We start from the raw sequence: 22,945 nt of genomic DNA, 5'->3' as shown, positions 1-22,945 counted from the left end.
ACGTAAGCGCATTTACTGCAAGTGCAAGTTTGCTCTTTAATCGCACGTAAACACATTTACTGTAAGTGCAAGTTTGCTCTTTAATAGCACGTCAAAGCATTTACTGTAAGTGCAAGTTTGCTCTTTAATAGCACGTGAGCACATTTACTGCAAGTGCAAGTTTTCTGTTTAATCGCACGTAAACACATTTACTGTAAGTGCAAGTTTGCTCTTTAATAGCACGTCAAAGCATTTACTGTAAGTGCAAGTTTGCTCTTTAATAGCACGTAAGCACATTTAGTGCAAGTTTTCTGTTTAATCGCACTTAAGCCCATTTACTGCAAGTGCAAGTTTGCTCTTAAATAGCACGTCAAAGCATTTACTGTAAGTGCAAATTTGCACTTTAATAGCACGTAAGCGGATTTACTGCAAGTGCAAGTTTGCTGTTTAATCACACGTAAACGCATTTACTGCAAGTGCAAGTTTGCTCTTTAATAGCACGTCAAAGCATTTACTGTAAGTGCACGTGTCCTGTTTGCAACAAAGCGCATTTACTGTAAGTGTAGGTTGGTCTTTAATCGCACGTAAGCGCATTTACTGCAAGTGCAAGTTTGCTCTTTAATAGCACGTCAAAGCATTTACTGCAAGTGCAAGTTTGCTCTTTAAAAGCACGTCAAAGCATTTACTGTAAGTGCACGTGTCCTGTTTATTTGCAACAAATCACATTTACTGTAAGTGCACGTGTCCTGTTTATTTGCAACAAAGCGCATTTACTGCAAGTGCAAGTTTGCTCTTTAATAGCACGTCAAAGCATTTACTGTAAGTGCAAGTTTGCTCTTTAATAGCACGTAAGCGCATTTACTGCAAGTGCAAGTTTGCTCTTTAATAGCACGTCAAAGAATTTACTGTAAGTGCACGTGTCCTGTTTATTTGCAACAAAGCGCATTTACTGTAAGTGTAGGTTGGTCTTTAATCGCATGTAAGCGCATTTACTGCAAGTGCAAGTTTGCTCTTTAATAGCACGTAAACACATTTACTGTAAGTGCAAGTTTGCTCTTTAATAGCACGTCAAAGCATTTACTGTAAGTGCAAGTTTACTCTTTAATAGCACGTAAGCGCATTTACTGCTAGTGCAAGTTTTCTGTTTAATCGCACGTAAACGCATTTACTGCAAGTGCAAGTTTGCTCTTTAATAGCACGTCAAAGCATTTACTGTAAGTGCACGTGTCCTGTTTATTTGCAACAAAGCACATTTACTGTAAGTGCAAGTTTGCTCTTTAATCGCACGTAAGCGCATTTACTGCAAAAGCAAGTTTGCTCTTTAATAGCACGTCAAAGCATTTACTGTAAGTGCAAGTTTGCTCTTTAATAGCACGTAAGCGCATTTACTGCAAGTGCAAGTTTTCTCTTTAATAGCACGTCAAAACATTTACTGTAAGTGCAAGTTTACTCGTTAATAGCACGTAATCGCATTTACTGCTAGTGCAAGTTTGCACTTTAATCGCACGTAAACGCATTTACTGCAAGTGCAAGTTTGCTCTTTAATAGCACGTCAAAGCATTTACTGTAATTGCAAGTTTGCTCTTTAATAGCACATAAGCGCATTTACTGCAAGTTTGCTCTTTAATCGCACATAAACGCATTTACTGCAAGTGCAAGTTTGCTCTTTAATAGCACTTCATAGCATTTACTGTAAGTGCACGTGTCCTGTTTATTTGCAACTAAGCGCATTTACTGTAAGTGCAAGTTTGCTCTTTAATCGCACGTAAGCGCATTTACTGCAAAAGCAAGTTTGCTCTTTAATAGCACGTAAGCGCATTTACTGCAAGTGCAAGTTTGCTCTTTATTAGCATGTCAAAGAATTTACTGTAAGTGCACGTGTCCTGTTTATTTGCAACAAAGCGCATTTACTGTAAGTGTAGGTTGGTCTTTAATCGCACGTAAGCGCATTTACTGCAAGTGCAAGTTTGCTCTTTAATAGCACGTCAAAGCATTTACTGCAAGTGCAAGTTTGCTCTTTAATAGCACATCAAAGCATTTACTGTAAGTGCACGTGTCCTGTTTATTTGCAACAAATCGCATTTACTGTAAGTGCAAGTTTGCTCTTTAATCGCACATAAGCGCATTTACTGCAAGTGCAAGTTTGCTCTTTAATAGCACGTAAGCGCATTTACTGCAAGTGCAAGTTTGCTCTTTAATAGCACGTCAAAACATTTACGGTAAGTGCAAGTTTACTCTTTAATAGCACGTAATCGCATTTACTGCTAGTGCAAGTTTGCACTTTAATCGCATGTAAACGCATTTACTGCAAGTGCAAGTTTGCTCTTTAATAGCACGTCAAAACATTTACTGTAAGTGCAAGTTTACTCTTTAATAGCACGTAATCGCATTTACTGCTAGTGCAAGTTTGCACTTTAATCGCATGTAAACGCATTTACTGCAAGTGCAAGTTTGCTCTTTAATAGCACGTCAAAGCATTTACTGTAAGTGCAAGTTTGCTCTTTAATAGCACGTAAGCGCATTTACTGCAAGTGCAAGTTTGCTCTTTAATAGCACGTCAAAGCATTTACTGTAAGTGCAAGTTTGCTCTTTAATAGCACGTAAGCCCATTTACTGCAAGTGCAAGTTTGCTCTTAAATAGCACGTCAAAGCATTTACTGTAAGTGCAAACTTGCACTTTAATAGCATGTAAGCGCATTTACTGCAAGTGCAAGTTTGCTCTTTAATAGCACGTCAAAGCATTTACTGTAAGTGCACGTGTCCTGTTTATTTGCAACTAAGCGCATTTACTGCAAGTGCAAGTTTGCTCTTTAATCGCACATAAACGCATTTACTGCAAGTGCAAGTTTGCTCTTTAATAGCACTTCATAGCATTTACTGTAAGTACACGTGTCCTGTTTATTTGCAACAAAGCACATTTACTGTAAGTGCAAGTTTGCTCTTTAATCGCACGTAAGCGCATTTACTCCAAAAGCAAGTTTGCTCTTTGATAGCACGTCAAAGCATTTACTGTAAGTGCAAGTTTGCTCTTTAATAGCACGTAAGCGCATTTACTGCAAGTGCAAGTTTGCTCTTTAATAGCACGTCAAAGCATTTACTGTAAGTGCATGTGTCCTGTTTATTTGCAACAAAGCGCATTTACTGTAAGTGTAGGTTGGTCTTTAATCGCACGTAAGCGCATTTACTGCAAGTGCAAGTTTTCTCTTTAATAGCACGTCAAAACATTTACTGTAAGTGCAAGTTTACTCTTTTATAGCACGTAAGCGCATTTACTGCAAGTGCAAGTTTGCTCTTTAATAGCACGTCAAAACATTTACTGTAAGTGCAAGTTTACTCTTTAATAGCACATAAGCGCATTTACTGCTAGTGCAAGTTTGCACTTTAATCACACGTAAACGCATTTACTGCAAGTGCAAGTTTGCTCTTTAATAGCACGTCAAAGAATTTACTGTAAGTGCACGTGTCCTGTTTATTTGCAACTAAGCACATTTACTGTAAATGCAAGTTTGCTCTTTAATAGCACGTCAAAGCATTTACTGTAAGTGCAAGTTTGCTCTTTAATCGCACGTAAGCGCATTTACTGCAAGTGCAAGTTTGCTCTTTAATAGCACGTCAAAGCATTTACTGTAAGTGCACGTGTCCTGTTTATTTGCAACAAAGCGAATTTCCTGTAAGTGCAAGTTTGCTCTTTAATCGCACGTAAGCGCATTTACTGCAAAAGCAAGTTTGCTCTTTAATAGCACGTAAGCGCATTTACTGCAAGTGCAAGTTTGCTCTTTAATCGCACGTAAACACATTTACTGTAAGTGCAAGTTTGCTCTTTAATAGCACGTCAAAGCATTTACTGTAAGTGCAAGTTTGCTCTTTAATAGCACGTGAGCACATTTACTGCAAGTGCAAGTTTTCTGTTTAATCGCACGTAAACACATTTACTGTAAGTGCAAGTTTGCTCTTTAATAGCACGTCAAAGCATTTACTGTAAGTGCAAGTTTGCTCTTTAATAGCACGTAAGCACATTTAGTGCAAGTTTGCTCTTTAATAGCACGTAAGCACATTTAGTGCAAGTTTTCTGTTTAATCGCACTTAAGTCCATTTACTGCAAGTGCAAGTTTGCTCTTAAATAGCACGTCAAAGCATTTACTGTAAGTGCAAATTTGCACTTTAATAGCACGTAAGCGGATTTACTGCAAGTGCAAGTTTGCTGTTTAATCACACGTAAACGCATTTACTGCAAGTGCAAGTTTGCTCTTTAATAGCACGTCAAAGCATTTACTGTAAGTGCACGTGTCCTGTTTGCAACAAAGCGCATTTACTGTAAGTGTAGGTTGGTCTTTAATCGCACGTAAGCGCATTTACTGCAAGTGCAAGTTTGCTCTTTAATAGCACGTCAAAGCATTTACTGCAAGTGCAAGTTTGCTCTTTAAAAGCACGTCAAAGCATTTACTGTAAGTGCACGTGTCCTGTTTATTTGCAACAAATCACATTTACTGTAAGTGCACGTGTCCTGTTTATTTGCAACAAAGCGCATTTACTGCAAGTGCAAGTTTGCTCTTTAATAGCACGTCAAAGCATTTACTGTAAGTGCAAGTTTGCTCTTTAATAGCACGTAAGCGCATTTACTGCAAGTGCAAGTTTGCTCTTTAATAGCACGTCAAAGAATTTACTGTAAGTGCACGTGTCCTGTTTATTTGCAACAAAGCGCATTTACTGTAAGTGTAGGTTGGTCTTTAATCGCATGTAAGCGCATTTACTGCAAGTGCAAGTTTGCTCTTTAATAGCACGTAAACACATTTACTGTAAGTGCAAGTTTGCTCTTTAATAGCACGTCAAAGCATTTACTGTAAGTGCAAGTTTACTCTTTAATAGCACGTAAGCGCATTTACTGCTAGTGCAAGTTTTCTGTTTAATCGCACGTAAACGCATTTACTGCAAGTGCAAGTTTGCTCTTTAATAGCACGTCAAAGCATTTACTGTAAGTGCACGTGTCCTGTTTATTTGCAACAAAGCACATTTACTGTAAGTGCAAGTTTGCTCTTTAATCGCACGTAAGCGCATTTACTGCAAAAGCAAGTTTGCTCTTTAATAGCACGTCAAAGCATTTACTGTAAGTGCAAGTTTGCTCTTTAATAGCACGTAAGCGCATTTACTGCAAGTGCAAGTTTTCTCTTTAATAGCACGTCAAAACATTTACTGTAAGTGCAAGTTTACTCGTTAATAGCACGTAATCGCATTTACTGCTAGTGCAAGTTTGCACTTTAATCGCACGTAAACGCATTTACTGCAAGTGCAAGTTTGCTCTTTAATAGCACGTCAAAGCATTTACTGTAATTGCAAGTTTGCTCTTTAATAGCACGTAAGCGCATTTACTGCAAGTTTGCTCTTTAATCGCACATAAACGCATTTACTGCAAGTGCAAGTTTGCTCTTTAATAGCACTTCATAGCATTTACTGTAAGTGCACGTGTCCTGTTTATTTGCAACTAAGCGCATTTACTGTAAATGCAAGTTTGCTCTTTAATCGCACATAAGCGCATTTACTGCAAGTGCAAGTTTGCTCTTTAATAGCACGTCAAAGCATTTACTGTAAGTGCAAGTTTGCTCTTTAATAGCACGTAAGCGCATTTACTGCAAGTGCAAGTTTGCTCTTTAATCGCACGTAAACGCATTCACTGCATGTGCAAGTTTGCTCTTTAATAGCACGTCAAAGCATTTACTGTAAGTGCACGTGTCCTGTTTATTTGCAACAAAGCGCATTTACTGTAAGTGCAGGTTGGTCTTTAATCGCACGTAAGCGCATTTACTGCAAGTGCAAGTTTGCTCTTTAATAGCACGTCAAAACATTTACTGTAAGTGCAAGTTTACCCTTTAATTGCACGTAAGCGTATTTACTGCTAGTGCAAGTTTGCACTTTAATCGCACGTAAACGCATTTACTGCAAGTGCAAGTTTGCTCTTTAATAGCATGTCAAAGCATTTACTGTAAGTGCACGTGTCCTGTTTATTTGCAACAAAGCACATTTACTGTAAGTGCAAGTTTGCTCTTTAATCGCACGTAAGCGCATTTACTGCAAAAGCAAGTTTGCTCTTTAATAGCACGTAAGCCCATTTACTGCAAGTGCAAGTTTGCTCTTAAATAGCACGTCAAAGCATTTACTGTAAGTGCAAATTTGCACTTTAATAGAACGTAAGCGCATTTACTGCAAGTGCAAGTTTGCTCTTTAATCACATGTAAACGCATTTACTGCAAGTGCAAGTTTGCTCTTTATTAGCACGTCAGAGCATTTACTGTAAGTGCACGTGTCCTGTTTATTTGCAACAAAGCACATTTACTGTAAGTGCAAGTTTGCTCTTTAATCGCATGTAAGTGCATTTACTGCAAAAGCAAGTTTGCTCTTTAATAGCACGTCAAAGCATTTACTGTAAGTGCAAGTTTGCTCTTTAATAGCACGTAAGCGCATTTACTGCAAGTGCAAGTTTGCTCTTTAATCGCACGTAAACGCATTCACTGCAAGTGCAAGTTTGCTCTTTAATAGCACGTCAAAGCATTTACTGTAAGTGCACGTGTCCTGTTTATTTGCAACTAAGCGCATTTACTGTAAATGCAAGTTTGCTCTTTAATCGCACGTAAACGCATTTACTGCAAGTGCAAGTTTGCTCTTTAATAGTACGTCAAAGCATTTACTGTAAGTGCAAGTTTGCTCTTTAATCGCACGTAAGCGCATTTACTGCAAGTACAAGTTTGCTCTTTAATAGCACGTCAAAGAATTTACTGTAAGTGCACGTGTCCTGTTTATTTGCAACAAAGCGAATTTCCTGTAAGTGCAAGTTTGCTCTTTAATCGCACGTAAGCGCATTTACTGCAAAAGCAAGTTTGCTCTTTAATAGCACGTAAGCGCATTTACTGCAAGTGCAAGTTTGCTCTTTAATCGCACGTAAACACATTTACTGTAAGTGCAAGTTTGCTCTTTAATAGCACGTAAGCACATTTACTGCAAGTGCAAGTTTTCTGTTTAATCGCACGTAAACACATTTACTGTAAGTGCAAGTTTGCTCTTTAATAGCACGTCAAAGCATTTACTGTAAGTGCAAGTTTGCTCTTTAATAGCACGTAAGCACATTTACTGCAAGTGCAAGTTTTCTGTTTAATCGCACGTAAACGCATTTGCTGCAAGTGCAAGTTTGCTCTTTAATAGCACGTCAAAGCATTTACTGTAAGTGCATGTGTTCTGTTTATTTGCAACTAAGCGCATTTACTGCAAGTGCAAGTTTGCTCTTTAATCGCACGTAAACGCATTTACTGCAAGTGCAAGTTTGCTCTTTAATAGCACGTCAAAGCATTTACTGTAAGTGCAAGTTTGCTCTTTAATAGCACGTAAACGCATTTACTGTAAGTGCACGTGTGTTGTTTATTTACACCTGAATGCATTAAAATGTCTGGAAGGACAACCAACAGAGGCAGAGAGTCACGAGGGCAAGCAGGCTCTGCATGTAGAGGCAACGCTGGTGGTGGACGTGGTGCATCCTCTTCAGCACGTGGCCGTGGCCGCTCGTCCTTCTTTTCGGGAGCTGGCTGTGTTGAGCCTCAACATGCAGAGAAATTAGGAGAGTGGATGACCAAGCCGTCCTCATCCTCCTCCTCCTCATCCTCTCTCACACAGACTGATCTTAGTTTGTCTGGCAAAGCAGCTGCCAAGGCTTCCTCTCCCCTCTGCACAATGGTATCACACAATCCTTCCCTAGTCCCACCGTGTCCTCCTGAGGAGTCCCTCGAACTGCTTCAACACAGTGTTGGGTACATGCTGAATGAAGATGCACAATGGTATCACACAATCCTTCCCTAGTCCCACCGTGTCCTCCTGAGGAGTCCCTCGAACTGCTTCAACACAGTGTTGGGTACATGCTGAATGAAGATGCGCAGCGTTTTGAAGGCTCTGATGATGGAACACAGATAGAGGAAGGCATTGATGTGAGCCCAGGAAGAGGGGGTGACCGAGAGGGACAGCAATCTGGCAGTGATGTTCCCCCAGCTGCAGCATACTGCCAGGTTTTCGACAGTGATAAGGAGGGAGGGGATGATGAGGTCACTGACTCTACCTGGGTGCCTGATAGGAGAGAGGAGGAGGAAGAGGAGGAGGAGGACGGGACACATCTCCAAAGAGGCAGGATGCCCTCCAGGGGTCAGGTTAAGGGCACACCAACTGCATTACATCGCACATGGCGCTGCTGTGTCTGAACGGTACAGAAAAAGTTCTTTGGTGTGGGCCTTTTTTGAAACATGTCCATCAGATCATACCTTTGCTATTTGCAACATATGTCACAAGCGTATCTCGCGTGGCCAAAACATCACCCGCTTGGGCACCACATGCTTGTCCAGACATATGTCGAGCTGCCATGCAGCTCATTGGCAAGCATACCAGAAAGACCCACACCAAAGACCAAAGCGGACCTCCCCTTGCCCTTCTGTGACCTCCAACCCCACTAGACCCCCAGTCCTCTCTGAAGCCTGCACTGAAGGTGTAGAAATAGGTGTGTCACAACGTAGTAGTGGTAGTATATGCGGGCAATCTACTGATAGTACCAGACAAATTTCCCTGCCCCAGCTGCTGCAGCGCCGAAAGAAGTACGCTCCCAGCCATCCACATGCCCAGCTGTTAAATGCTAGCTTAGCAAAATTGCTAGCACTTCAAATGCTACCTTTTCAGTTGGTAGATTCTGCCCCCTTCCGTGAGTTTGTGGAATGTGCAGTACCTCAGTGGCAAGTACCCAAACGCCACTTTTTCTCACGGAAGGCGATTCCGGCTCTCTACCAGCATGTGGAAGGCAATGTCCATGCCTCGCTGGACAGGGCGGTCAGTGGTAAGGTGCATCTTACCGCTGACTCATGGTCCAGCAGGCATGGACAGGGACGTTACCTGTCTTTTACGGCGCATTGGTTGACTCTGCTGGCAGATGGGAAGGACGCAGGGCAAGGTACAGTAGTTTTGGAGGTTGTTCCACCACTACGCCTCCAAAACACTACTACTGGTTGTGACACACCTCTCTCCTCCACCCCCTCCTCTTCCTCTGTGGCCTTTTCCTGTGGTGATGTTTCCTCAGAACCAGCCGTGCTCCGTAGGCGTACGAGGGGCTACGCAGGAATGCAGGCCAAGAGATGCCATGCGGTGCTAGAGCTGGTGTGCTTGGGAGACAGGAGCCACACTGGGGAAGAGGTTCTGTCAGCTCTGCAGGGGCAGGCTCAGAGGTGGTTGACGCCACGCCAGCTGAAGCCTGGAATGGTGGTCAGCGATAATGGCACCAACCTCCTCTCTGCCCTGCGACAGGGAAAACTCACCCTGTTTTTGCGCATATCCTGAATTTGGTGGTGCAGCGGTTCTTGGGCAGGTACCCGGGCTTACAGGATGTCCTGAAGCAGGCCAGGAAAGTCTGTGTGCATTTCCGGAGGTCATACATTGCCACTGCTCGGCTGACAGACCTCCAAAGGGAATACAACCTGCCCAAGAACCGACTAATCTGTGACATGCCCACCAGATGGAACTCTACGTTGGCCATGCTTCAGCAGCTGCACATGCAGCAGAGGACCATCAATGAGTACCTGTGCCAATATGGCAGCAGAACTGGGTCAGGGGAGCTTGGTTTTTTTCACCACGCCAGTGGGCCTTGATCAGGGATGCATGCACTGTCCTGTCACCATTTGAGGAGGCCACGAGGATGGTGAGCAGTGACAGTGCATGCATCAGTGAGACTGTCCCTCTTATTCACATGTTGGAGCACACGCTACATGGAATATTGGACAGGGCCAACAGAGGGAGGAAGAGGAGGACTTCCTTACCTCTCAAGGCCCCCTTTATCCAGACAGTGGTCCTGCTTGTCCACCTAGCACACAGGAAGAGGAGGAGGAGGATGATTGTATCAGCAGCATGGAGGTGGAGCTTAGCACTCAGCATCAGCAGCAGCAGTCTTCAAGGGATCATTTACAGTCCCAAGGAACACGTGGACTTTTATGTGGCTGCGGATCCTGTCGTCCTCAGTGACCCAGAGGACTGTGCCCCGAATGCCTCTGCAAACCTACGCTGCATGGCCTCCCTGATCCTGCAAAGCCTGCGTAAGGATCCTTGTGTACGTGCTATCAAGGAGAGGGATCATTACTGGCTGGCAACTCTCCTTGATCCACGTTACAAGAGTAAGGTTACGGACCTTATGTTGCCATCGCAGAGGGAGCAGAAGATGAAACTTCTGCGGGAGGCCTTGCAGAAGGGTCTGTGCAATGCATTCCCAGAACCGGGGGGATTACCAAAACCTGGCCCTGGACAACGTGTTGCTGAGGCTTCGGTGAGTCACAGAAGGAGCAGTGGAGAAGGTGGCCGTCTGACCGATGCTTTCAGACAATTTTTTAGTCCGCAGCCCCAAGGTCTGACCGGTTCCAGCAACCATCGCCAGCGTCTGGTTTACATGGTCCGGGAATACCTAGGGGCAAGATCCGACTTGGACGCCTTCCCCACCAAAAATCCTCTGGCTTACTGGGTCTTGAGGATGGATCACTGGCCAGAGCTTGCACAGTACGCAATTGAGCTACTGGCTTGCCCTGCATCCAGTGTTCTTTCAGAACGCACATTCAGTGCTGCTGGAGGCTTTGTGACCGATCACAGGGTGCGCCTCTCCACCGACTCTGTTGATCGACTGACCTTCATTAAAATGAATCAGGCTTGGATCAACACCAGCTACCAAGCACCTGATGCTGATGTTACTGAATAATAATTTTTTGTTGAAATGTCAGATCCCTTTGAGACTGCGTATGCTGATGCTGAGTGACTGTCCTGTTATGCTGCTGATGGAATATCCTTCTCCTCCTCACTTTTCTTGCTGATAGCTAGTAAGAAATTTTGTGTTTCTGGGCTCCGCCACCAGTGCCTAAGGCCTAATTTGTGTGCCCCTGTTTAACAGGGGCGTCTAATAACAATTTTTGATGCAATACTTTGCACATGGCTCTTTGTTGCGCTCCAATTACAGTTATTGAGAGGGGTTGCAGTGCTGTGTTGTGCCTAAGGCCCAATTTTTCTGCCCCTGTTTAACAGGGGCGCCTAATAACAATTTTTGATGCAATACTTTGCACGTGGCTCTTTGTTGTGCTCCAATTACAGTTATTGGGAGGGGTTGCAGTGTTGTGAAATGCTTAAGGCCCAATTTTTCTGCCCCTGTTTAACAGGGGCGTCTAATAACAATTTTTGATGCAATATTTTGCACGTGGCTCTTTATTGCGCTCCAATTACAGTTATTGGGAGGGGTTGCAGTGTTGTATTGTGCCTAAGGCCCAATTTTTCTGCCCCTGTTTAACAGGGGCACCTAATAATTTTTTTTGATGCAATACTTTGCACGTGGCTCTTTGTTGTGCTCCAATTACAGTTATTAGGAGGGGTTGCAGTGTTGTGTTGTGCCTAAAGCCCCGTACACACGGTCGGATTTTTGGCCAACCAACTTCAAAATCCGGCACTTTTCAAATTTGTCCGACCGCGTGTACGTTCCATCGGACCAACTTTTTTGGCTTCCATCGGACAAAAAGTTGGGTCTGTGAACGGACCAACTTTATGTTCCGAAAAGTCCGATTGTGCAAAGTGCGACCGTGTGTACAGAAAACAATCGGACTTTACTAAAAAGTCTAAATGCGCATGCCCCGAAATAAAGAGCACCCGGAAGCCATCTGTCTAGTAAAACTAGCTTTCGTATTCGAAAATGCTCATTCGTCACGCGGCAAGTTTCGAAATCTCAAAAAGCAGCGCATATTCTCTTTTTCTTTATAATGTCCTAATATGTACATCTGCTCAACTGGTGATACGGATGGATTAAAAACAAATGTATTTACTTTGGATTAGTGTATTTTCTTGATATGAATCCAGCCTTTTTTTTATATTTCTTTCAAATTCAAAAACAAAAAATATCCCCAATTCTTTATGCTGGGCAAAGTAATAACTACTCTATTTGTGTCCCTTCAATTTTAGCAAAGGGCCTGCCTACTCACAAACTGACATTTGACTTTCCACACATAATCCACGAGTTTTTAGCATCATCCTTTTATTTTAAAAAAAATGTACAAAAGAATGACAGATCCAAATACAAAACAACAGGAAGGCAGCAATTGAAGAACTGGTTGACTTGGCAAAGCCTCTGTACCCCAGGGCATACATAAATTATGTTCTAATCTCCAAACTTGGGGACCTGAGCATGAACTTAAATATAAGGAGCCCAAGAAGATTGTGGTCTCCAAAAGATGGGGAGGAGCAGCAGCAGACATATCTGTGCCCAGGCTGTGGTACTTCAACAGGCTGATATGTCTGCATACCAAACTGAACCACGACCAACACTCTCCACACTTAAAACCTCATCAGCTGAGGCCTTATATTTTTTAGCACTCACACCACAATACAAAAAACAATAATATATTAAAACTAAAGATTTTCTGCCATTATTCTAGCATTTTTTTGTAAGCCAAACCTAAAATTACACACTCAACTTCAAATAATAGAAACAATATGTTCCAAATCATTATATTTATAGACAAATTAGTATCCCCTAAAATCTGGGCTCTGAGTTGGCCACTGACCCCACATGCTGCTGTGGTGGGTTGGCTTGCTGTGGTGGGTGGGCTTGCTGGGGTGGGTGGGCTTGCTGGGGTGGGTAGGTTGGCTGGGGTGGGTAGGTTGGCTGGTGTGGGTAGGCTGGCTGGTGTGGGTAGGCTGGGTGTGCTTGGAAGCTTGTCTGGGGTTGGTAGGCTGTCTGTGGTTGGTAGACCTGTTGTAGATTGGCTGGAGGTGCGTGTTCTAAATCACATACATGTGAAATAGGGGTTAGCTCCCGTCTCCTGGCCTTGCTAAGGAGCTGGACCATGATCCCCTCACATAGCTCCCTTTGATCGGCATCAATTTCCCTTAATTTATTGGCTATAAAACAGCCAAACCCTTCTGCACTATCGGGTGCTGTGGTGATGACCGATGTGGCCCTACTCAAGAATTCGGCTGTTGCATCATCTAGGTGTTGCCTCTTCTTGGTCCTTTTCCTAGGAGGGTTCAGTGTAGGGATTCTGCATTGTGTGGACTGTCTGCTGGGCCCAGCCTCTTCTTGGCTGGCAACGTCCTGTGTCTGAAAAAGGAGCATCATTTATTTTTTCTTGCCATCATAACAACACATTAACATCATAGTATATCTGAATGCCCATATTTTCATGAATACTATACCTGTGTCAAGCTGAGCTCCTCCTCCTCCTCATCCTGAGTTGGTTCAGCCTCAGTATCTGTGGCCTCTGCTGATGCGGATGGAAGTGTGGAAAGATGTTTTTGTGGCTCAGTTTGGTCCTTTAAAAACATCAGGCTGCTGAAGTACCATAGCTTGGGCACATACACATCATCTGCTGCAGCTCCCGATCTTTTGGAACTCTCAATCTTCTTGAGCTCCCTCAGAAAAGTGCTCCTCAGGCTCCCAATTTTGGCTTTGATTTGTGTCTCGTTGGCCCTGGGGTACACAGTCTTTGCTTCTGCCACCAGTTCATCAATTGCTGCCTGCCTTTTATTTTTATTTGAGTAGTCTTTATTGGTGACCTACCACAGACATGTGGGAGATCTATACAGCTCAATAAAAGCTGTGATGAAGGCTTTTGAATTCAGCTTTCCACCCTTTGCTTTAGGCATGTTTTTTAGGAGATATCTGCAATAAAGGATACAATACAACCAATAAGTGCTTGCTTTAACTTCCTAACCTGTTTGCTCTAAGCTAAATCATGCAGTAACCACTAGTGTCCCAATGTATTCACCTACCTTCGTTCCGCGTATACCTTCGGCTGCACGTAGAGTCGTTCCGCCAGGTTCGTGCATGCGTCCGTGACATCGAGCGCTCGTTCTTGATTTATATAGCCTGCGCATGCGTGAAGCTTCGCTCTACGTGCGTCATGACGCTGGGGCGGGACCACATTCCTTTTTCTTCATGCGACATTCTGGGATGTGTGAGGGAGAACGTGATGGCGGAACCCACGAAAACGAATAGGCCCCGCAGTGGAGGTGTTCTGTATCAGCATCGGTTGTACCTGTGACAAGCTTCTTGTAGACCCAGTCTGTAAGGATGTATGCAGCAGGTTGAATCATGACTTTAACAGACAGCTTACTCAATGAATAAAGACTCCAGAGGTGTTTTCCAATGCTTCTTTATGCTTCAAGGTAACAAGGATATAAACATAGAGGCTTTTCCATAGGTAAATTTCCAATGAAGTTACACAGCTCTCACACTCTGCAGACTTTTCAAGCAACTAAGCAAAGATGGGGTTTAGAGCAGGAAATGGTGGGTGGGAGCAACCAAACTAGTCAGAACAGCAGGGGGGTAAGGATCATACCAAATAACATAATAACATAACATGTAATAACTGATAGACAGTAAAAGCTGCGTGACAGCACACTCCCCGTCTGGTATCGTGAGATACCACTATACTCTGTTTTCTTTTACATATTATTAACATTGCATACAGTAACATGCTATCTAGCCTTCTCAAGTCTATAAGCTAGCTTTATTAAAGGTCTTAAGTGGCTCCTTCACATAACACTGAATCAGAATTTTTGGAAGCAGGCATTATTAGGACTGTCTCTGTGACTGGTCTCAGGAAGGTTTTTGAAGCCCCATCCTTAACGATCCTGACTTCCACACTTCGGACTCTTCCATCATCACTGGTGATGGCCTTTGTAATAAGTCCAACCGGCCACTGAATTCGGTGAACTTGCTGGTCTTTTAGCAGGACCAGGTCCCCTTCCTTTAAGTTAGGCTTCTGGGTTTGCCACCTTTTACGTCCTTGAAGAAGTGTGAGGTATTCCTTCCTCCATCTGTCCCAGAAACAATCTGCAAGGTATTGAGCGTATCTCCACTGACGTTTATATATGTCCTTTTCATCGAAGATACCCTTTGGCGCTGGAATCTGTCCAATCTTCCGGCTCAATAATGTAGCTGGAGTTAAGATAGTCAGAAATTCTGGGTAAGTAGATACGGCAGTCAACGGTCTTGAGTTGATTATTGGGTTCAGTTTGAGTAGTGGGCTACTCTTTGAGACTGGTCTATTGCCTCTCAAGCATTTAATCTCTTCTGCAAAGACTTCTTCTTGCACAAGACGTATGATGAATAATTCTGCGTTCTCATACTCCAACGCATTGGGTGACTCCTTGCAAGTGCGCCATCCATGACAAGATGATGTCTGATTTGGCTTGCGGAAAGTCTGGGCAATATGACTCAATCTTGCTATAGTCTTCACCAATCTTTTCCAAGAAGAGAAACGTTCAAAGCGTCTTGCTTCCAAGTTTCTTCTTGAGCAGATGTTGGAACTCAATGTTATCACTTCAGGGCGGATTTCTGGATCAGTATCTGGATCCACCAGGTGGAAATCGATATCTTCTTTTGAGTTTGTAGAAGACTGGTCCGATAAAAACTTGGGTCCTGAAAACCAAATGGTTTGCGTGAGGACACCTGCTGGCACTGACCTCGTTGCAATGTCTGCGGGATTCAAACCAGTTGGGACATAGTTCAATTGTTCAGGTCTACTGACTTTTCTTATTCGTTCTACCCTGTTAGCCACGTACACATAGAACCTCCTTACGCTGTTGCATATGTAGCCAAGTACGACCTTGCTGTCAATTTCAGAGTCCATTTCATTTTGCAGGAATTCTGCCACTTCGACAGCTAGGGTTCTAATCTTGGAATAGTGTGAGCAGGTTTTGGAGCTAACTTGTCTCTTCCTAGTAGAAAACCGACATAGGATGTCCCGGAGGGATCTATGATCTTGAGATAAGCCACAGCCGCTATAGCCTCGGTAGATGCATCGCAAAAGACGTGAATCTCTTTCCTCAGACTACTTGAAGTTGAAGTGGGTGAATAGCAGCGTGGGATATTAAGTTCTTTCAATACTTTCATGGAGTTTCTCCATTTCTCCCATTTGGGCAACAGGTCTGGTGCTGGTTCAGCGTGAAGGTTATCTAAAATCTTCTGCATAAATGCTAGAAAATGCTCTTGCATCTCAGGTTTGTTACAGAGAGTCTTCTTAAGTGCAGCAAATCTGGTTAAAGCTTGTCCTCGATTGTTAGGGATAGTAAGCCTTGGTACTTGGAAGGGTAATGGAGCTACCCAACTGTTGGAATTGTCCTTGAAGAACTCTTCATCCATAATCTTGATGAACTGCTTATCTTCGACTGAAGGGGCAATCTTGTTGTCATCGCAAGTAGTCTGGTACACTGAATCGCCAAGGTCCTTCTGAGAAGTGAGCTTGCAGTTTATACCTTGGAGTGCTTGATATGGAACTTTGTTTTTAAAATCAAGTCTTTCCTTCACATAATGATGCAATGGACATTTCATCGACCGATAGGCAACATTGGTTTTGTAGGAAGCTACATCCAAGAGCTTGTGAGATTGGTCTAAACAGACTTCTCTTATTATCACCCATCCAAGATCAAGTTTCTGGGCCTGAGGAACATCGTCTGGACCGTTACATAACTCTCTTATTTTATGGACTCTAGGAACGTCTCTGCCTAGTAGAATCAAGATCTTAACATCCTTGTTAAGTGGTGGAATGTAGTCAGCAATGTGGCTTAAATGGGGGTAATGATGTGCAGCCTCTGGTGTGGGGATTTCTTCTCTGTTGTTCGGTAGCTGATCACATTCGATTAGAGTTGGAAGAGGAAACTCTATGTCCTCATATTCTGATGCCACTATGAAGCCATGGGCTCTTCTTCCAGAAGTATTGATCTTTCCGGGACACATGTCTGCAAGGTATAGGACCAGGCCTCTCCATGAATGTTGAATAGGTCAAAGAATTCTGGACTGGCCAATGAGCGATTGCTCTGATCGTCGAGTATGGCATACATTTTTATGGTATTTTGTGGGCATCCTTCAGGAAAAACCCTTACAAGACATATCTTGCTACAAGACTTGCTATGAAGCCCTTCTCCACATACCTCTGTACACCTTGTTGTTACGGGGTTGGCATGTTGCTCAGTTCTCTCCCCGCCATCATCTGATGTAGGCGTGGGGTTGCTGCCGGGTGAAGGTTTCCTTTTGAACAGGTCTGAATGAAGAGCGTCCACATGTTTGGCACTGTTACACAGAGAACATCTGATGGTGATCTTACAGTCTCTTGCTAAATGATCGGAGGATGCACAACACTTGAAACAGATATTATGCTCTTTGAGAAATGACTTGCGTTCTTCAATAGGCTTATCCTTAAATGCACGGCATTTGGAGAGAGAATGTGGGGCATTATGGATAGGACACTGTTGATTGAGATTGCTTGCCTTAATGCCTGTAGCCAAGACGTTGGATGCTACCTCTGTCTTCCTCACGGCAATAGGATACTTTAAATCCTTGAACATACTGTTGGTGGCAATACCCCTTGAAGTGGTTAAAGGAGTGGTGGTTGTATCTGGATAGAAGAAGCTTGGGTCATTCTTGGATTTTGCAACCTTCCGCACAAACTCTGCAAAATAAGAAAAGGGAGGGAAGGAAACATGATGTTCATACTTATATTTTGATCCTACACTAGTGTAGCCAATGAGCGATTGCTCTGATCGTCGAGTATGGCATACATTTTATACATTTTTATGGTATTTTGTGGGCATCCTTCAGGAAAAACCCTTACAAGACATATCTTGCTACAAGACTTGCTATGAAGCCCTTCTCCACATACCTCTGTACACCTTGTTGTTACGGGGTTGGCATGTTGCTCAGTTCTCTCCCCGCCATCATCTGATGTAGGCTTGGGGTTGCTGCCGGGTGAAGGTTTCCTTTTGAACAGGTCTGAATGAAGAGCGTCCACATGTTTGGCACTGTTACACAGAGAACATCTGATGGTGATCTTACAGTCTCTTGCTAAATGATCGGAGGATGCACAACACTTGAAACAGATATTATGCTCTTTGAGAAATGACTTGCGTTCTTCAATAGGCTTATCCTTAAATGCACGGCATTTGGAGAGAGAATGTGGGGCATTATGGATAGGACACTGTTGATTGAGATTGCTTGCCTTAATGCCTGTAGCCAAGACGTTGGATGCTACCTCTGTCTTCCTCACGGCAATAGGATACTTTAAATCCTTGAACATACTGTTGGTGGCAATACCCCTTGAAGTGGTTAAAGGAGTGGTGGTTGTATCTGGATAGAAGAAGCTTGGGTCATTCTTGGATTTTGCAACCTTCCGCACAAACTCTGCAAAATAAGAAAAGGGAGGGAAGGAAACATGATGTTCATACTTATATTTTGATCCTACACTAGTCCACTTTCCCTGAAGATAACTAGGCAACCTTGCTACAATAGGATTCACGCCCTGAGCAGTGTCTAAATAGCTAAGACCTGGTAAACTAGGATCTAGCTTAGCAATTTCAAGTTCATGAAGGAGGTCGTCTAACTCTCTAAGCTTATGATTGTCCTTAACAGAGATCTTAGGAAAGTCGTTTAGTCTCTGGAATAAGGCAGATTCAATGACTTCGGGACTCCCATAGTCTTGATCTAGACGTTCCCAGGCAGCATCAAGGCCTGCGTTAAAGTTATAGATGTAAACAGATTTAAGTCTCTTTACTTGTTCTGAAGATTGTCGCCCCGAATACCTTATTAGTAAATCGAGTTCTGCTTGAGGTTCAACGGGCAAGCTCTTGATTACCGCCTTAAATGTAGATCTCCAACTCCTGTAGTTCTCTGGGCGGTCATCAAATTTATACAGTCCAGTTGTGATCAATTCTTGTAAAGCCATACTCTTGCTGAGCTCCGTAGCGTTGATGCTTTCAGTTTTTATAGCCACCGGGGATACTGATGGTGCGCCGACTTGAGCCATGGTTGGTATCTGAAGTTGGCTGGTTGGTGGAGCGAAAAGTGTTGCAGATGGGTTCAATCTGGGTAAGGGTCCGGCGTCTGAAGGTCTCTGAGCATTTGAAGTTGAAGAGAACTGTATCACAGGGGTCATAGAGTTCATCCTGTAGTCTTTTACCGTACCCTTGTAATCTCTATTCGCATAGAGTTGCGGTGGCACGTGAGCCGCGTAGGTTGACTCACTTGATTTTGTGACATGCGGTAGTTGCGGAGTGTCTCTGTTAGCAGGTGTGTCTAGTTGACCAGCTTGATTTTGTGACACGTTGCCTTCTGGTCCACATGCTGGATGATTATGAGAAAAGTCTCCAACTGTAGGTGGGACTGTAATGTCGTGGTTCTGGCTTAAGACGAACTGTAGGGTCCTTTCAATGGGGTCTTGACAAGCAGCCAAGCTGGGACAAGCTGCTCCTTCTTCTTCCAATAGGGCTTGTTCCAAGACAGATAATTCCGCCAATGCTACTTCCTTTTCTTTACTCTTCTGAAGGATTTCTAGCTGAGCTTTGATGGCTGCTTCTCTTTCAGAGCAGGCGGCTTGAACCTGGGCTGCTGCGACCTTCTGGCGAGCTTTGAGTATTTGGTCGCTCAGTGTTGACCTTACAGAGCAGGACCGCAGTGACTTAGAAGAGGATTTATGATAGGAGCGGGTGGATCTAGAAGATTTTCCTGAGTGTCTGGAAGAAGCAGATTTACAGGATGTAGTTTCATGTAGCTGTGCTAATCTACCTTCTATCTGTGCCTTTGCTTCAAGATATGTGCTATGCCTCTGCTGGTCAGTAGAAGTAAAGTCCTTTAATTCCACTGCGGCTTCCTCCATGCTGGAATGTGACAATAGGGAATAGAACTTTTCAGAAAGTCTTTCATAATTCTCAAATGCCTTCTTAACCCTTGAGAGAGCAGTGTTCAATTGCTCAGGATTGTTGCTAGTTTCATTAGCGGTATTTATACAACTTAAAGTCTTATGCCATAATGCAGTCAGGTTACTAGATGTTTCTTCCTTACTTGCTTCATAAACCTCTCTTGCCTTCAAGGATGGATGAGGGCCTCTAGCGGGACGAGCAGAATGAAGTAAGGAGTCTGCTTTATCTTGATTAAATGCAGGTGACTGTGGGATCTCTGTCATACATAATGACAAGTGCTGTAGTTTTGGTGTCTTGTTACAAATCTGCCAGAGCTGAGCTCTGTAGTGACTTCTGATATTAGGCAGATTGAACTGAGGAGCTGGATATTTGTGACATCTAGTGCTGCAACTGTTTCAGACTGGATGGCTCAGCTCACTATCACTTTATACAGGCAAGAATACACAGTTATTTCAGTAGATTCAGGTATTGGATTCACAACCAAAACAGCTTGACAATGATAAATCCTAGGGACTTGATGAAGCTATGATACAGTCTTTGAGCAGTTCAAAAGGTACTTATTGCTCTCCAATAAAGGCAAAAGTCCCTGGCAGTGAACAGTTATGGAGCATTCAGTAGAAGGCTGGCTTCATACACAGAGTAATGGTGGCTGCAGCAGTCACACACAGGCCTAACTCTCAGTGCACAGCCTGCAGATGGTATCCTGTGTTAGGATGTTTGTTCTTCACACACACACACGTGGTTACTCACGTTTCTGAAGCTGCAGAGATAGCTGTGTGATGGATTCTTCTGGAAATTTACTGGAAATTTACTGTTCTGTATCAGCATCGGTTGTACCTGTGACAAGCTTCTTGTAGACCCAGTCTGTAAGGATGTATGCAGCAGGTTGAATGATGACTTTAACAGACAGCTTACTCAATGAATAAAGACTCCAGAGGTGTTTTCCAATGCTTCTTTATGCTTCAAGGTAACAAGGATATAAACATAGAGGCTTTTCCATAGGTAAATTTCCAATGAAGTTACACAGCTCTCACACTCTGCAGACTTTTCAAGCAACTAAGCAAAGATGGGGTTTAGAGCAGGAAATGGTGGGTGGGAGCAACCAAACTAGTCAGAACAGCAGGGGGGTAAGGATCATACCAAATAACATAACATGTAATAACTGCTAGACAGTAAAAGCTGCGTGACAGCACAGGAGGCGTTTATAGAAAACACAAGGCCACCCCCATGAGCAAGGGGGAGATGGTGGAGATGGTTCGCATCTTTGAGAAGTACAATTACGATTGTAAACTCGAAAATTATGATAGGCCCAACAGCCATAAAGACTGGGTTCTGGAGAAGGTCATCGCGGTATTGGAAGGAGATTATGGTGTCCAACGAACGAAAGACCAAATCCGCAAACGATGGTCAGATTTGAAGCACAGAGAGCAAGAAAATTTTGAAGCCATTCACCGCACCATTATCAAAAGAAGTAAGTACATGTAATTAGAGAATTATTTGTCTGTACCTTATAGATGGATGAAATTTAATGTGTTTTTTTTCTGGTGGGGCCTACAGAAGAAGTTAATGCAAGTTTACAAGCAGTTCATTATAATTGTAAAGTTTTTCTTATGTCTTGGCTACTTTTGTCAAATCCTTAATATACTGTATTCTAATGTTTTCCACAGGACAAAGGCACAGAGAAAGACACCACAGGGGACAAAGGGAGGCTTCCCTTGGCCGGGCTCCAACAGGGGAGACAACATGCCCAAAATCTGCCCCAAAACGTAAGTTAATAAAAATCCTAATGTGCTTTTGTCAGTGACAGGGGTGTTTATAGGTAGGACAAAGGCCATGGGCTCAGGGCAGAACTTAAGGGGTACATTACACTTTATGTTAGATGCGTGGCTCATCACTGACCATTAATGACACATTTGCAGGGTAGACATGGGTAGAGGAGAGGCCCTGGGGATCAGAGTCACGCAGAGTCACACCTGGTAGATTTCACATCATATAAACCATATTGCCATAGGAAACAAGAGTGATGGGTGTCATCTGCCTGAGTTGTTTAATGTGGCCAATATATAGACATGTATTCACACATTTTTAATGACATCATACTCCTGTTCCCTAGCATTGCGTTTATTTTAATAATGCATAGTGTAGTGCACTAGTGTGGAGCAAACTGGTTCACCAGGGCAAGGTTGGTGTACTTTAAAAGCAGCACATGTGATTATGTTAATATAATTTTGGCGAGGATTCATAGATTTATTCTTTCATTTTAGAGGATTGTGAGTGTGCTCAGCACCAACCTTTGCAGGATTTGGAGGATAGTGCCGGACCCAGCAAAGAGCCACCAGTCGACAGCACATCCCCAGACACCAGATATGCTGAGTGTGAAGGAGTGCAAGAAATGCAAGATGAGCCTTCGGAGGTTGTTGTTTGCCCCAGTAAGTTTTTGGAACATGTGCCTTGCAAAATCAACACCTGTTTCTTGTTTCGATGTCCACACCACACACGCCTACACCACAATAGCAAATTATTTAGTGTATTCAACATTTGAGCATGTAGAAGGGAGAGGTGGCAGTGGTGTTTAGGTAGATGCATGTGAAAACACATGGATATGCACCTGGCCCAAGATTTACAGAGTATTATCTGTAGTGTGTACATTCACTAGTAGTGTAGGTGTATTATGAAGATGAAAAAGGTTGTTAGGACTAATTGAGTGTCTAGGTTTAGGTAAGTATTTCATGAAAATAGACCAGATTGTTTATTTTTATTTATTTTGGATTGCCTCAGTCACTTGACCATCAAACCCATTCAAATTTTTTTTCTTCTTCCAAGGCCACCAACTACCAGGATGCACTATTGGTCGGATCAGTGCTGATATGCTGCAGGCAATGACAGAGCTGGAAAATCTCAAGGAGGCTGCCACTGGTGTTCAGAGACGAATCAGGGATTATTACGACCTGTTAGCAAAATTTTAGTTGTTTTCTATCGTACATTTCTAATTTCAAATGTTCCCTCGTGTTCATTGTTTTATCCTGGAAATATTTGCAATTAGCCTTGTTTGCACATGCTCAGTTTGTGAGAATTCAAAGAATTTGCACTACTTCTCTTTGCACTACGCACATTTTTGACCATGTGACTTTTTTCGCCAATACAATACTTTAATTGGTTGGTCATTACCACAAAATGACAATCTTTATGTGTGATTTCTGGGTCTCAGCTGAGTGTTTATCCACTCTTCTTCTCCTGGTGC

The 22,945-nt window shown here is 43.2% G+C and overlaps 2 protein-coding genes across 2 annotated transcripts in view; one reads left to right on the top strand and one right to left on the bottom strand.

Annotated features, from left to right (window-relative positions):
• Positions 1–22,945, top strand: part of RASGRP2 (RAS guanyl releasing protein 2) — a 1,313,980-nt gene that overhangs the window by 746,693 nt on the left and 544,342 nt on the right. The window lies entirely within an intron of this gene.
• LOC120916896 lies at positions 16,035–20,443 on the bottom strand. The gene is made up of 2 exons (XM_040327843.1): positions 18,248–20,443; positions 16,035–17,519 (listed from the first exon to the last, which is right to left on the bottom strand). The coding sequence occupies exons 1-2, from the start codon at positions 19,965–19,967 to the stop codon at positions 16,699–16,701; spliced, it is 2,541 nt and encodes an 846-aa protein (XP_040183777.1). The 5' UTR covers positions 19,968–20,443; the 3' UTR covers positions 16,035–16,698.

Source organism: Rana temporaria, chromosome 11 (genome assembly GCF_905171775.1).
Source record: "Rana temporaria chromosome 11, aRanTem1.1, whole genome shotgun sequence".
Lineage (NCBI taxonomy): Eukaryota > Metazoa > Chordata > Amphibia > Anura > Ranidae > Rana > Rana temporaria.
The sequence above is the reverse complement of the archived record's forward strand: the minus strand, read 5'-3'. Positions and strand labels throughout refer to the sequence as shown.